Raw genomic sequence first — 13,977 nt, forward strand, 5'->3', positions numbered from 1 at the left:
GCTGTATCGTCATTTATTCGACCTAAATTGTGTCTCATATTAAATGAGACCAACTTTGTTTCGATTTGGAGGTGTGGCCTAAAACTTTTCTCACCTCTTGAATTTCGAGTCTCAAACTTCAGGTGCGGCTTAGATTCAGGAAAAATTTTTTCCTTGATTTCGAGTCTCATTTTTCAGGTGCGGCTTAGATTTGAGTAAATACGGTAATGTTGTTCACTTGGGATGCGCTGCTCACACATTTAATATAGTAGCGTCAGGTGTTTTCAACCAACCTGAGACCGCAGCACTAGAGGCCTTGAGGCAGAAATGTTGCAAAATTATTGAGTTTTTCAAAAACAGTACAGTACTCACTGTGAAATTGGTGAACTGCCAAGTTTGGCCAAACAAAAACCAGTTAAAGCTTAAACAGGAGATGTCTAGGGGGTGGCACTGTATGTTTCTTATGATGCAGCATCTACTGTTGGTCAAACACACCATCATAATGACATTTTCATATGTTATCTATGAAGTTTTGGTAGCAGATAGAGGGGCATTTCGGAAGACTGCCTTCCTGTACTGGAACCTGTGAGTTAAAAAAAGAACTGTCTGGGGAACAGTTCACCACAGCCACCATTGCAGTCACATTAGTTCAAAGATGCTAAAGAGCAGTGGCCGACAAAATTAAGATATGCACCATATCTCCTGGAGGCACTGTCAAAAAGGATGACATATTATGAATAAGACAGCACCGGCATCCATGTCAAAGTAACTACTTTGAACACTCTGTTCAGAAAGTGTGGTTTCGGAGTAACTGAAAGTGCTGAAAAAGTCATCGAGCGAGCTCACAGCAAAGGTTAGCCAAACTCCAAACAATGGCAGAGTTGTGATTGATAGTTTGGAACCTAAAGTACACGAAGGTGAAACCCAACATAAGAAGAAGAAGATCAGGACCTTTCTCATGGAATAGGATAACAAAAATGAGTCAGCATCATTGGAATTTACAAACATGCAAGAGGACATCTGGCTCTACTTATCCAAAAACTTTCTTGACACGTAGGAGAAAACTGATCCACTGATTTTTGAAAGAAGTATCACAAGTCCATGTCGTCATTGTCTGACACTGTGTATTCTGGACACTATGACCCTCTTGGAGCGAGTTTTTTCAAAGGCTGGACATGTTTGCATAGAGAGAAGGAACCGGATGAAATCTAAGAATGTGGACAAGATCGTGTTTTTAAAAAATTAAAGAAAGTTAAAAATATTAAGACTTCTCTTGCAACTGAAAATTTTTTAAACAGCATTTTTCAAATCACTCAAAAGTACATAAAACACACTGCTGCAAGATTATAACTTTCCCCAAAGCTAATTAACAGAAATACAATTGTGCTCAAGCAACACCAAGTGAGTGTGCTCCAGCTTATTAGAACATGGATAGAAGATGTTATAATGTAGTTCAATGGAGTAGTTTTAATGCATTATTTTGAAAGAGTTTCTGTTAGCTGTGTGCCAAGCTTGATTCACCGGTGCATCGTATTGCTGTTGTCACTTTTCTAGGCTGGGCTGGTTAACCATTTGAGCCTCGTTTACATGCACAATGACTTACAACACAAAAAACTTATCTACACATTAACACTATCAGGCAGACATTTCAGCATACGTAGAATAATAGAGGTAATGTTACATTGCACTGTCAAGATTATTGTGCTTTGATTGTTGTAAGAAATTGTACAGTTTGCAATTCATAAATGTCTTTTGTTCATTTGCACTGCTTGAATAGAAACAAATAATACTGCAAGTGATTCTGATAGACTAATATATGACCGAGTAAGATGTGATCCTCTGAATAAACTCACCATGGTGTACAATATCTACAAGGACGATTCATACTATGAAACTTTATTAATTAAAGAGTTGAGCAGATGCGCCAGTAGTGGTAGCAACAGGAGCAGCAGCTGTCTGATAAACAGTACTTTATTTGATTGGCGACTCCATAGAGTGCTGTGTGCACAACAACCATATGATAAATAAAATTAGAACGTAGGTTAGCATCGGCCATAATTTTGATGATTTATTAACAGCAAAATCGATTTTCGATCACATAATGATCATCTTCAGTGCTGGAAGTTAAACATTTCACATAGCAATCAGTGAATAAGAAACAAAAGACCACAAATACCCCAGAGTACATATCAACTGGTGGTAAGAACATACCTTTAGCATACAAATTTAAGCTTGTAGGCGCTGGTGTCTAGTTAGTAGCAGTAACATAAGCTATGAAATGATCACAACAACAGAAGCCATTGTTTACATTCCCTATACAGCAGACCCTGGTGTGACAGGGGCTTAGAATGCTCTCTATGTGACATGTGTCATGCGAAAACTTAACATTACTTTATTTGGCAAGAGATTCCCACAAAATACCAAATGTGCACTTGCAAATCATTAATTAAATATTTCAAATTAATAATTGTACATTACATACGTATAGCAAAAAGGAAGGGAGAAATGCACATCTTGCCAACATACACTGGCGTGTTATTTTCGAAACAACTTAAAAAAAAAGAAACATGCAAGAATAAAAATCAACAGGTAAATTATAACATGCCAGATTACAGGACCTATTATTTATAGAAAAAAATTCCTCATATGATACAAACAGAACTTGGGTATAAGAAAACAGCGTTCTCTTTAAAGTATAAAAACTTTGTCCCAAAAAATACATTGCACTCTGGTTACACACTTTTGCACAAGCACTGGGTCAGAACCCATCATACATACAGGCAAAAGGTAGTAACGATTTGCACCATGATCTCTACAGAATTGATGAATGGTGCAGGCTCTGGCAGTTCACCATTAACATAAATAAATGTAACATAGTGCACATACACAGGAAAAGAAATTCATTACTGTAAAGCTACACTATTGATGACAAACTGCTGAAAACAGTATCTACTACAAAATATGTAGGAAGAACTATCCCAAGCAACCTTAAATGTAATGACAACATACAACAAATAGTGGAAAAAGCAGATAATAGACTCAGATTCATAGGAAGAATCTTAAGGAAATGTAACTTATTCAGGAAGTAAGTGACTTACAAGGTGCTTGTTTGACTGATTCTTGAGTACTGTTCACCTATCTGGGATCCATTACTTTCCCCCCTACATACATCTCGCATAATGACCATGAGGCGAAAATTCGAGAAATCAGAGCCATTACAGAGGCGTACCAACAATCATTCTTCTCATGCACTATTCGAACATGGAACAGGGTTGGAGAGCTCAGTTAGTGGAATGGAATCTACCCTACGCCACACACCATTAGGTGGTTTGCAGAGTATGCCGAGGACGTAATGTTGATGATGATAAATATTTTTTGCAGAACAAATACTTCATACAAGTGGTGGCATATTATTAAAATGCAAATGATCAAGCCACCAAGCAAAAAATTGTATCTGTTTTATTTTCATGTCACCTACACATTCACTGGGGAAAAAAAATAAAAATAAAATAAAAAAATAAATTGATAGATGATGGTCGCTAACTAGCAGCAAAAGCTTCCATAAATTTAAATAAAAAATATATATGTAAGTAAAAACCTTTTTAATATACCGGTAACACATTTTTAAAATGGACTTAAAAAGTATTAAATAATTTCTGCTAGCCCTATACAGATTCTTAATGCCATACAGATAATCCTGAAAATTTGTGCCTGTGAATTTTTAGTAGTCTCTGACAATACTTGTAATACTTAAAACAAAAAACATAGGGCACATGCAGTTTAGGTAACTGATGCATGTAGTAAAAAATTTCAAGTCTCTAGCTTATCAGAAACTTACTTTAATTGAAAAGACATTGTTCCTTTATGCACACACTTCGAAAATATTTTTATAAATATACTTTTTATTTGTCTCTCAAAAGGTTGTCAACCTTAGTCATGGTTCATGTATAACTGAAAAGTATGTAAATAAAATCGTTCAAATCGAAAAACTGAGTGGAAACATTCATAAAATGGTTGCAGCCTAAAGAGACTTGTTTCAGTTGGTTGTCTCGCACCAAGATCAACCACTTAACCTGGTGAGTAACAACATTCATTTCGCTGCCATGGCTGCTGAGACTAGTCTCATTAACTTGTTTTGTTGGGGGGGGGGGGAGGAGGAACCTTGACCTGGGGGGGGGGGGGGATCAATGGACCAATCGGTTGTTAAGAACAGTTGGTTGTCTCATAACTACTCGCAATGAACAGTGATGCAGGAACAGGATTTCTGCATCTGTTCTCCTATACTTGTTCTCTGAGTATGGGACTATTTTGACTTCGACTTAGCGTCAAGAACAAACTGACATTGAAATTACAATGGAGGACAGAATAATAAACACAAAGTAAAATCTAACGACTGAATTCCTTCACTGTACATCAGCAATGCCACAACAAATTAAATGGAAGAGAGGTGTAAATGCACATTTTGAATGCAATGTTATTACAGTGAGAAAAAACATCTGAGATGAGGTAACACAAAACGATATTTATTTTCAAGAAAACAGTCTTAAGAATCCTTTACTGGATTGATTTCTGACTCTACAGTATTTCAATCCCACCTTAACACCTCCTACCATTCTGAATAATTCTTGTTATTAGTAAGCAAGTACAGTAATGTGAACTGACTTTACAGAATATTTACATAGGTCTTGGTGAAATTCTTGTAAAAACAATGTAACTTAAATTCAGTTTTAATGAAACCTGCTTTAAGGGAAAGTCTGATTTTAAGGTATGAATGTTACACAGTTTTCAAACTGACGCCCAACTATGATGAAATTAGAAACACATTTAAGAGTTTGTGATTATTCCATTCACTTCTTTAAGAGTTGTGCTAAACTGCCGGCAGAGAATTCACAATCGATTCTTATTATTAGTAAGTACACTACAAGATCAAAAGGATGTGGACACCACCAAAAACACGTTTTTCATATTAGGTGCATTGTGATGCCACCTACTGCCATGTACTCCATATCAATGACCTCAGTAGTCATTAGACATGGTGAGAGAGCAGAATGGAGTACTCCGTGGAACTCAAGGACTTTGACTGTGGTCAGGTGATTATGTGTTACTTGCGTCATACATCTGTATGCACGATTTCCACACTCCTACACATCCTTAGTCCACTGTTTCCAATGCGATAGTGAAGTGGAAATGTGAAGGGACACGTATAGCACAGAAGTGTACAGGCTGACCTCATCTGTTGACTGACAGAGACCACTGACAGTTGAGGAAGCCCGTAATGTGTAATAGGCAGACATCTATATAGACCAGCACACAGGATGGCTGCTCATAAGCCACACATCATGCCGGTAAATGCTGAACAACGCCTCGCTTGGTGTAAGGAGCATAAACATTGGGCGATTGAACAGTGGAAAAACATTGTGCGGAGTGATAAATCTTGGTACACAATGTGGCAATCCAATGGCAGAGTGTGGGTATGGTGAGTGCCTGTTGAACGTCATCTGCCAGTGTATGTAGTGCCAACAGTAAAATTCAGAGGCGGTTATGGTGTGGTCGTGTTTTTCTTGGAGGGGGCTTGTACCCACTGTTCTTTCGTGTGGCACACATTCACAGCACAGGCCTACATTGATATTTTAAGCACCTTCTTTCTTCCCACTGTTTGTAGCGGGGATGACGACTGCATCTTTCAACATGATCGAAAACCTGTTCATAATGCACAGCCTGTGGTTACATGATAGTAACATTCCTGTAATGGATTGGCCTGCACGGTCATGACCTGAATCCTATAGAATACCTTTGGGATGTTTTGAAATGCTGACTTCATGCCAGGCCTCACTGACCAACATAGATGCATGCCCTCAGTGCAGCACTCCGTGAAGAATGGGGTGCCAATCCCCAAGAAACCTTCCAGCACCTGATTGAATGTATGCCAGCGAGAGTGGAAGCTCTCATAAAGGCCAAGGGTGGGCCAACACCATACTGAATACCAGCATTACCGATGGAGGGCGCCACGAATATTTAAGTCATTTTCAACAGGTGTCCAGATACTTTTGATCACGTATTGTACATCACAGTTTCTGGTCAGTATTATGAAAAGAACAGTTGCTACTCACCATACAGCAGAGATGCCAAGTTGCAAATAGGAACAACAAAAAACCACACACACACACACACACACACACACACACACACACACACACAGTCTGTGTCTGCTGAGGCCAAATTGTGAGCAGCACTGCATGATGGGAGAAGCAAATTGGGTGGTGGGGGTAAGGAGGAGGCCAGGGCAGGGAGGGGAAGGGATAGCAGGGTAGGGGTGGGTGATGGTAAAGTGCTGTTTGTGGGAGCATACAGGGACGAGGTGGGGAGAGGGTAGGTGTAGTCCAGAGGTTGGTTAGAGAGTGGGGGGGAGGGGGGTAACAGAAAAGTAAAAAGACTAGAGAGGGCTATGTAGTGCTGGAATGGGAACAGGGAAGGGGATAGGCGGGTAAAAGACAATGACTAATGAAGGTTGAGACTAGGAGGGTTACGGTAATGTAGGACATATTGCAGGGAGTTCCAACCTGCACATTTCAGAAAATGTGGTATCGGTGGGGAGATCCAGATGGCACAGACTGTGAAGCAGTCACTGAAATGCAGAAAATCATGTCAGGCAGTGTGTTCAGCAACTGGGTGGTCCAACTTTTTCTTGGCTACAGTTTGTCAGTGGCCATTCCTGTGGACAGACTGTTGGTCATCATGCCCATGTAGAATGCAGCACAGTGGTTGCAGCTTAGCTTCCAGATCACATGACTAATTTCGCAGGTAGTACTGCCTTTGATGGGATAGGTGATGCCTGTGACTGGACTGGAGGAGGTGGCATTGTGGAACGAAGTTTGGGACACTTGTTGCATCTGGCTCTCTTACAGGTATATGAGCCATGCGGCAAGAGGCTGGGAGGAGAGGCTGTGTAAGGGTAGATGAGGATATTGTGTGCATTTGGTAGGTGGCAGAATACCATTGTGGGAAGAGTGGGAAAGATAATGGGTAGGATATTCCTCATTTCAGGGCTTTATGAGAGGTAGTTTCTGGTCAGCACTTTCAGACTCGCTCTCAGTGGGATTACTGATGAAACAGTAGTAGAGAGTTTAGTTGTGTGAGCAGATGAAATAAGCATAGTTTTCCAACAATTAGGATGTCTTTCCACTTTTGGCTCATGAACACACTTTCAGGCTTAAAATATGTGTGTGTGTGTGTGTGTGTGTGTGTGTGTGTGTGTGTGTGTGTGTGTGTGTGTGTGTGTAGAACTAAGGTGACATGTGAGGAAAAAGAAATCACATTTTTCTTTGTGCAATAATGACTAAATGCAGGAATATCTGTCCAAGTCAAGATGGCAAACCAATGAGAATGCATTATGCAGGGAATGAAGAACTGCATATAGTGACTGAAGCTGGGAAAGTAGTTATGAATCACTATCTTTGCCCTCCAACTCAGCCTGATGTAATCTCCCCCATACCCCTCCCTCTCTCAACCTTAATTTCCTCCTTTTGTTTTCTCAAGAGAATTTTCCTTTTAATATTATTAGATTTTGGGTAAGAGCAAAAAGTATATCATCAATATTTAGGACAACAATGAGCACTAAATAATCAGATACATGAAAAGAAGACTCGAATTTTAGACAATTTTGAAGAACTTACACACTTCACATTATGTACTTACAGGTCAACAGACATAAAAATAACTACTTTTTTCTTTTTTGTGATGACCGATGAAAAGTAAGAATGTCAAAGGCAAAACGGCAGCTTGGCTATAATAAATAACTACACATAACCAAATTAAATAGTATTCATATTAACATATACAGTAACAATGAACTATAAAATTACTCACTCCTGACACTTTGGAGTAGCTCGGATAACATCTGTAGGAATGTTGGCTTCATATACACTATTTACAATAGTATTTCCCAATTCAGCCATCACTTTAAGAATTTCAGGCTCCCAAGCATCTAATGTAAGGGATCGAACTTTGCTGAAATGGACACCTAGACTACGGTGCACACCCGAGCATTCTGTAATATAAAGCGAGAGAGACATAAAAAATATTTACATTTGGAACAAATACCTGCCTTATGCAGATGGAAAAGGAAACAGCATTGTTTCAACAATTATTGACTATCACTGGGGTACTCATAACTAAATAATATCTGTAACAAAAACTGAAGATGATATTATCAATGATAACTTTTACTGTAGGTGGTACAATGAAATGAATGAGAAGCACCAACATAAAATAAAGTACAGTATATATTATACAGGAAGACAAATACTGAAACATTTCCTCTTCACTCCACAAAGAAACACAAGTTCATAGCTTTTGCTATGTAATACCAATAAAAAAATTTGGTTTTATGAATAAAACTGTCTAGATGCTTAATCATTTTTTTTAAAATTTATTATGCCATTTTGGCTACTACCAACATCATCATCATCATCATCATCATTTAAGACTGATTATGCCTTTCAGCATTCAGTCTGGAGCATAGCCCCCCTTATACAGTTCCTCCATGATCCCCTATTCAGTGCTAACATTGGTGCCTCTTCTGATGTTAAACCTATTACCTCAAAATCATTCTTAACCGAATCCAGGTACCTTCTCCTCGGTCTGTCCCGACTCCTCCTACCCTCTACTGCTGAGTCCATGAGTCTTTTGGGTAACCTTGCTTCTCCCATGCGTGTAACATGACCCCACCATCTAAGCCTGTTCGCCCTGACTGCTACATCTATAGAGTTCATTCCCAGTTTTCCTTTGATTTCCTCATTGTGGACACCCTCCTGCCATTGTTCCCATCTACTAGTACCTGCAATCATCCTAGCTACTTTCATATCCGTAACCTCAACCTTGTTGATAAGGTAACCTGAATCCACCCAGCTTTCGCTCCCATACAACAAAGTTGGTCAAAAGATTGAACGGTGCACAGATAACTTAGTCTTGGTACTGACTTCCTTCTTGCAGAAGAGAGTAGATCGTAGCTGAGCGCTCACTGCATTAGCTTTGCTACACCTCGCTTCCAGTTCTTTCACTATGTTGCCATCCTGTGAGAATATGCATCCTAAGTACTTGAAACCGTCCACCTGTTCTAACTTTGTTCCTCCTATTTGGCACTCAATCTGTTTATATTTCTTTCCCACTGACATTACTTTCGTTTTGGAGATGCTAATCGTCATACCATAGTCCTTACATTTCTGATCTAGCTCTGAAATATTACTTTGCAAACTTTCAATCGAATCTGCCATCACAACTAAGTCATCCGCATATGCAAGACTGCTTATTTTGTGTTCACATATCTTAATCTCACCCAGCCAGTCTATTGTTTTCAACATATGATCCATAAATAATATGAACAACAGTGGAGACAGGTTGCAGCCTTGTCTTACCCCTGAAACTACTCTGAACCATGAACTCAATTTACCATCAACTCTAACTGTTGCCTGACTATCCATGTAAAGACCTTTAATTGCTTGCAAAAGTTTGCCTCCTATTCCATAATCTTGTAGAACAGAAATAACTTCCTCCTAGGAACCCGGTCATATGCCTTTTCTAGGTCTATAAAGCATAGATACAATTCCCTGTTCCACTCATAACACTTCTCCATTATTTGCCGTAAGCTAAAGATCTGGTCCTGACAACCTCTAAGAGGCCTAAACCCACACTGATTTTCATCCAATTGGTCCTCAACTAATACTCGCACTTTCCTTTCAACAATACCTGAGAAGATTTTACCCACAACGCTGATTAAAGAGATACCTCTGTAGTTGTTACAATCTTTTCTGTTTCCATGTTTAAAGATTGGTGTGATTACTGCTTTTGTCCAGTCTGATGGAACCTGTCCCGACTCCCAGGTCATTTCAATTATCCTGTGTAGCCATTTAAGACCTGACATTCCACTGTATTTGATGAGTTCCGACTTAATTTCATCCACCCCAGCCGCTTTATTGCACTGCAATCTATTGACCATTTTTTCCACTTCCTCAAATGTGATCCTATTTCCATCATCATTCCTATCCCATTCTACCTCGAAATCTGAAACATTACTGATCGCATTTTCACCTACATTGAGCAACTCTTCAAAATATTCCCTCCATATACCCAAGGCATCCACAGGATTCACCAGCAGTTTTCCTGACCTGTCCAAAATACTTATTTCCTTCTTACCTCCCTTTCGAAGACTGCTAATTACACTCCACAATGGTTTTCCAGCAGCTTGACCCATAGTCTCCAACCTGTTTCCAAAGTCTTCCCACGATTTCTTCTTGGATGCTGCAATTATCTGTTTGGCTTTGTTTCTTTCTTCAACATAACTTTCTCTGTCTACCTGGGTTCTGGTATGTAGCCATTTTTGATACGACTTCTTTTTCCTTTTATAGGCTGCCTTGACTGTATCATTCCACCAAGCTGTTTGCTTCATCCTACTTTTACACACTACTGTTCCAAGACATTCTTTAGCCACTTCTAGTACTGTGTCCCTGTACCTTGTCCATTCCTTTTCCAATGACTGTAATTGACTACATTCAACTAACTGGTACCTTTCTGAGATCGCTGTTATGTAATTGTGCCTGATTTCCTTATCATGAAGTTTCTCCACTCTTATCCTCCTACATATGGACCTGACCTCCTGCACTTTCGGCCTCACAATCCCAATTTCACTGCAGATTAAATAATGATCAGTGTCATCAAAGAATCCCCTGAATACACGTGTGTCCCTCACAGCCTTCCTGAATTCCTGATCTGTTGTTATATAGTCAATGACGGATCTGGTTCCCCTGCCCTCCCAAGTATACCGGTGAATGTTCTTATGTTTAAAAAAGGAGTTTGTGATTACTAAGCCCATACTGGCACAGAAATCCAAGAGTTGTTTCCCGTTCCTGTTGGCCTCCATATCCTCTCCAAATTTACCCATAACCTTTTCATACCCTTCTGTTCGATTTCCAATCCTGGCGTTAAAATCACCCATGAGCAGAACACTGTCCTTGTCCTTTACTCTAACAACTACATCACTGAGTGCCTCATAAAAACTATCCATCTTATCTTGATCTGTCCCTTCACAATGCGAATATACTGACACAATCCTAATTTTCTTGCTAGACACTGTCAAATCTATCCACATCAGTCGTTCGTTTACTTACCTTATTGCAACTACGCTGGGTTCCATTTCTTTCCTGATGTAAAGCCCTACACCCCATTGTGCTATTCCTGTTTTGACTCCTGACAGGTAGACCTTGTATTCTCCCACTTCCTCTTCTTTCTCACCCCTTACCCGAATGTCACTAACAGCTAAAACGTCCAGCCCCATCTTACTTGCAGCCTCTGCCAGCTCTACCTTCTTCTCAGAGTAGACCCCATTGATATTAATAGCTCCCCATCTCATTACCATTTGCTTGCCAAGTCGTATCTTAGGAGTCCCTGGTTTGTCAGTTAGAGGTGGGACTCCGTCACCTCCAAAGGTCCGAGGCATTTTGCTCTGATTGTTGCCAGCATCATATTTAAAGTACCAGGGAAGCAGGTTGCTAGCCTTACTTGCCCCGAGTCCCATTGGGTTTTACCCCTAATGGTTGAGGGACTAACCGGTGGATTTGGTAGTCTTTGCTGTATGAGCACAAAGGTGACCACGACTCAGAATATGTCCGAGATGCCCAGTCTTATTCCAAAGTAACTGGTATCCCGACTGTCGGGACCACTTACTTGGCCACTCATACGTTGCCCGTGGTTCATGAACTAGGACATGACTACAGGAACCCACACCATGAACCATGGCTACTACTACAAAAAAAAAAAAAAAAAAAAAAAAAAAAAAAAAAAAAAAAAAAAAAAAAGGGGGGGGTAGGAGGTCAGCTCAATATTAAAAAACTATGCCTAATCAGCGTGTTGATGAAAATTCTAATTTAATATGAACTCAAGTGGGAATCCCTGGAGGGAATACAATGCTCTTTCTGTGGAACACTGTTGAAAATATTTAGAGAACCGACATATAAACCTGACTGCAGAAAGAGTCTACTGTCACCATTGTACATTTCACATAAGCAGCATGAAGATAAAAGAAATTAGAGCTCATAAAGTGGGATATAGGCAGTACAGCTTTGAGGCAAGTAGTTTCCTCATTAGGTTTGCACTTGCTGCCATTGACAGGGAGAGACTCCATGCCCAGTTTGGTAGCTGTTTGTGTAAACTGTCTGCTGTGCTGCCGAGGAAGCAAGATTTTGGTATCTGGCAATGGCAGTAACGGAAGCAGAATAATAAATGAAGACCAAACAATGGAAAATCCAGGATGGAATGTAACAATGTTATAATAAATAAAGAAATTTATGAAGTGATCTATATGGCTTTGTTCACAAAATATTCACGTGCTCATACAGGAAATTTATTTCCTCTATAAACTACCAATTTTTTGCTTTATCTAGTGTTCATTAACTCATTAACTCATAGTAAATCCTCCAAACTTTCCTTTGTACTTGACCTGCTTTGGGCAATGTCAAATATTACTGAGCAAAGCAAACTGGGGACCTGGCAAGAATGGTAGCTCCATTATGTTTATGCATGACAAACCGGGAGACGGAGGGGGGTATTAATAAAGTACCCCCCTCCCCCTCCCCTTAGTCTTACAAATGGAGCACTGTCACACACTACATGTCTATGTGCCAATGCCCTGCGTAACACAACCATTAACACTTTGAAGGCCAGCCAGTTAGAAAAATAATGGGCCTAGGAAAGAGGCCATTTATGACTTTTTTTAAAGCGTTACTGGAACATATATAAATTATGTATATTCAAGAGTAATTTAGAGTAAAAAAGGGCCAAGCTTGAAGATTTACTTTTCGTGTTTCCTTTAGTTCTTTGATAAATTATAAATTTTAAAATAATGATGGCAGGAAGTACAATTACCTGTTCAAGAAATATGAGAGGTGAGTTTTTGAGAAATTTCTTCCTCTTGAGCTTCGAAAATTTCTTGCTCACTCAATAAACATGATGTACCTAGAGACGAGTTACAGCAAACTGCGAAATCTTATGAGTATGCATGACATTACATCAACATGATCATACCGTCTCAGCCATTTCTGATAGCAGCTCTTATGTTTACTAATGTTTCTTTCAAAATAATTCTACAAATTGACAGTAGAAGGCAGCACCAGTCAATGGGCAGGTTGAGAGACAGCTGTATATTGTTGTCTTATGAAATGACTCCACTTTTTGAGTGATAGGTGGCTCGTACATCGAGACAATCTTGGACCAATCTGTACTTAGGCAGGGTCTTTTCAACACAAAGTTGCTGCCTAAGCTATCCTCAGACTTGGTCTCCAAACTGTTAAATACTGACCAGCACTTTTCTTCGACAGCACTTCTCATAAACTACCACTTCAACAACATTTTTTCAAACTGCAATGTGAATGAACCTACAGTTCGACTGAATAAGCCATTGGCCCATTTACTTCAGATGCTTCGCTTTTTTCTATATATCTTGTATTGTATGTCTAGTTTGAAACTCTGTCCTCTCATTTCTATAAGATGACTCGTTTGTTCCTCATCTTTTAAAACCATACCCAAAAGACAGAATAATGTCATGGAGTTCCCTTGCTAGCCTTGAATTCCAGGTGTGTGAGACAAAAACATTGCAGTTCTCACAAAATTGCAATTTTTTGTTGTTGCTCATAATGATGAAGAGATTACTACCTAAAAGCAAATTTAACAATACTGTTTATGAGACCTCTATTGTGTGTACTTCGCATCTTCTTTGCAATAGATACACGAGTCTCTCTCTGTTCAATGTTCTACCTGTCCTCCTGTAATTTGTATACCACTGACTTACTGAACATCTTTTCTGGTCAACATGGTCATTCTTTTCTATAATCAATAAATTTAATGATCTAAGGGGCTAGCAGTCATGGCTGTCCACAAAGCCACTTTCTGCAATGGCTTGGCGTGCTTTCACTGTGAGGTAACAACACATGCTATTTTTAATTTTAATGT

The 13,977-nt window shown here is 39.5% G+C and overlaps 1 protein-coding gene across 2 annotated transcripts in view; it reads right to left on the reverse strand.

The window, feature by feature from the left end:
- LOC126175171 (arf-GAP with coiled-coil, ANK repeat and PH domain-containing protein 1) overlaps positions 1–13,977 on the reverse strand; it is a 149,513-nt gene that overhangs the window by 64,197 nt on the left and 71,339 nt on the right. For both annotated transcript variants that reach the window (XM_049921761.1, XM_049921760.1), the window contains one exon: positions 7,846–8,026. In XM_049921761.1, the coding sequence (XP_049777718.1) occupies positions 7,846–8,026 (181 nt within the window). The remainder of the gene's footprint in view (positions 1–7,845; positions 8,027–13,977) is intronic.

The sequence above is a fragment of the Schistocerca cancellata genome, chromosome 3 (assembly GCF_023864275.1).
Source record: "Schistocerca cancellata isolate TAMUIC-IGC-003103 chromosome 3, iqSchCanc2.1, whole genome shotgun sequence".
Classification (NCBI taxonomy): Eukaryota; Metazoa; Arthropoda; class Insecta; order Orthoptera; family Acrididae; genus Schistocerca; species Schistocerca cancellata.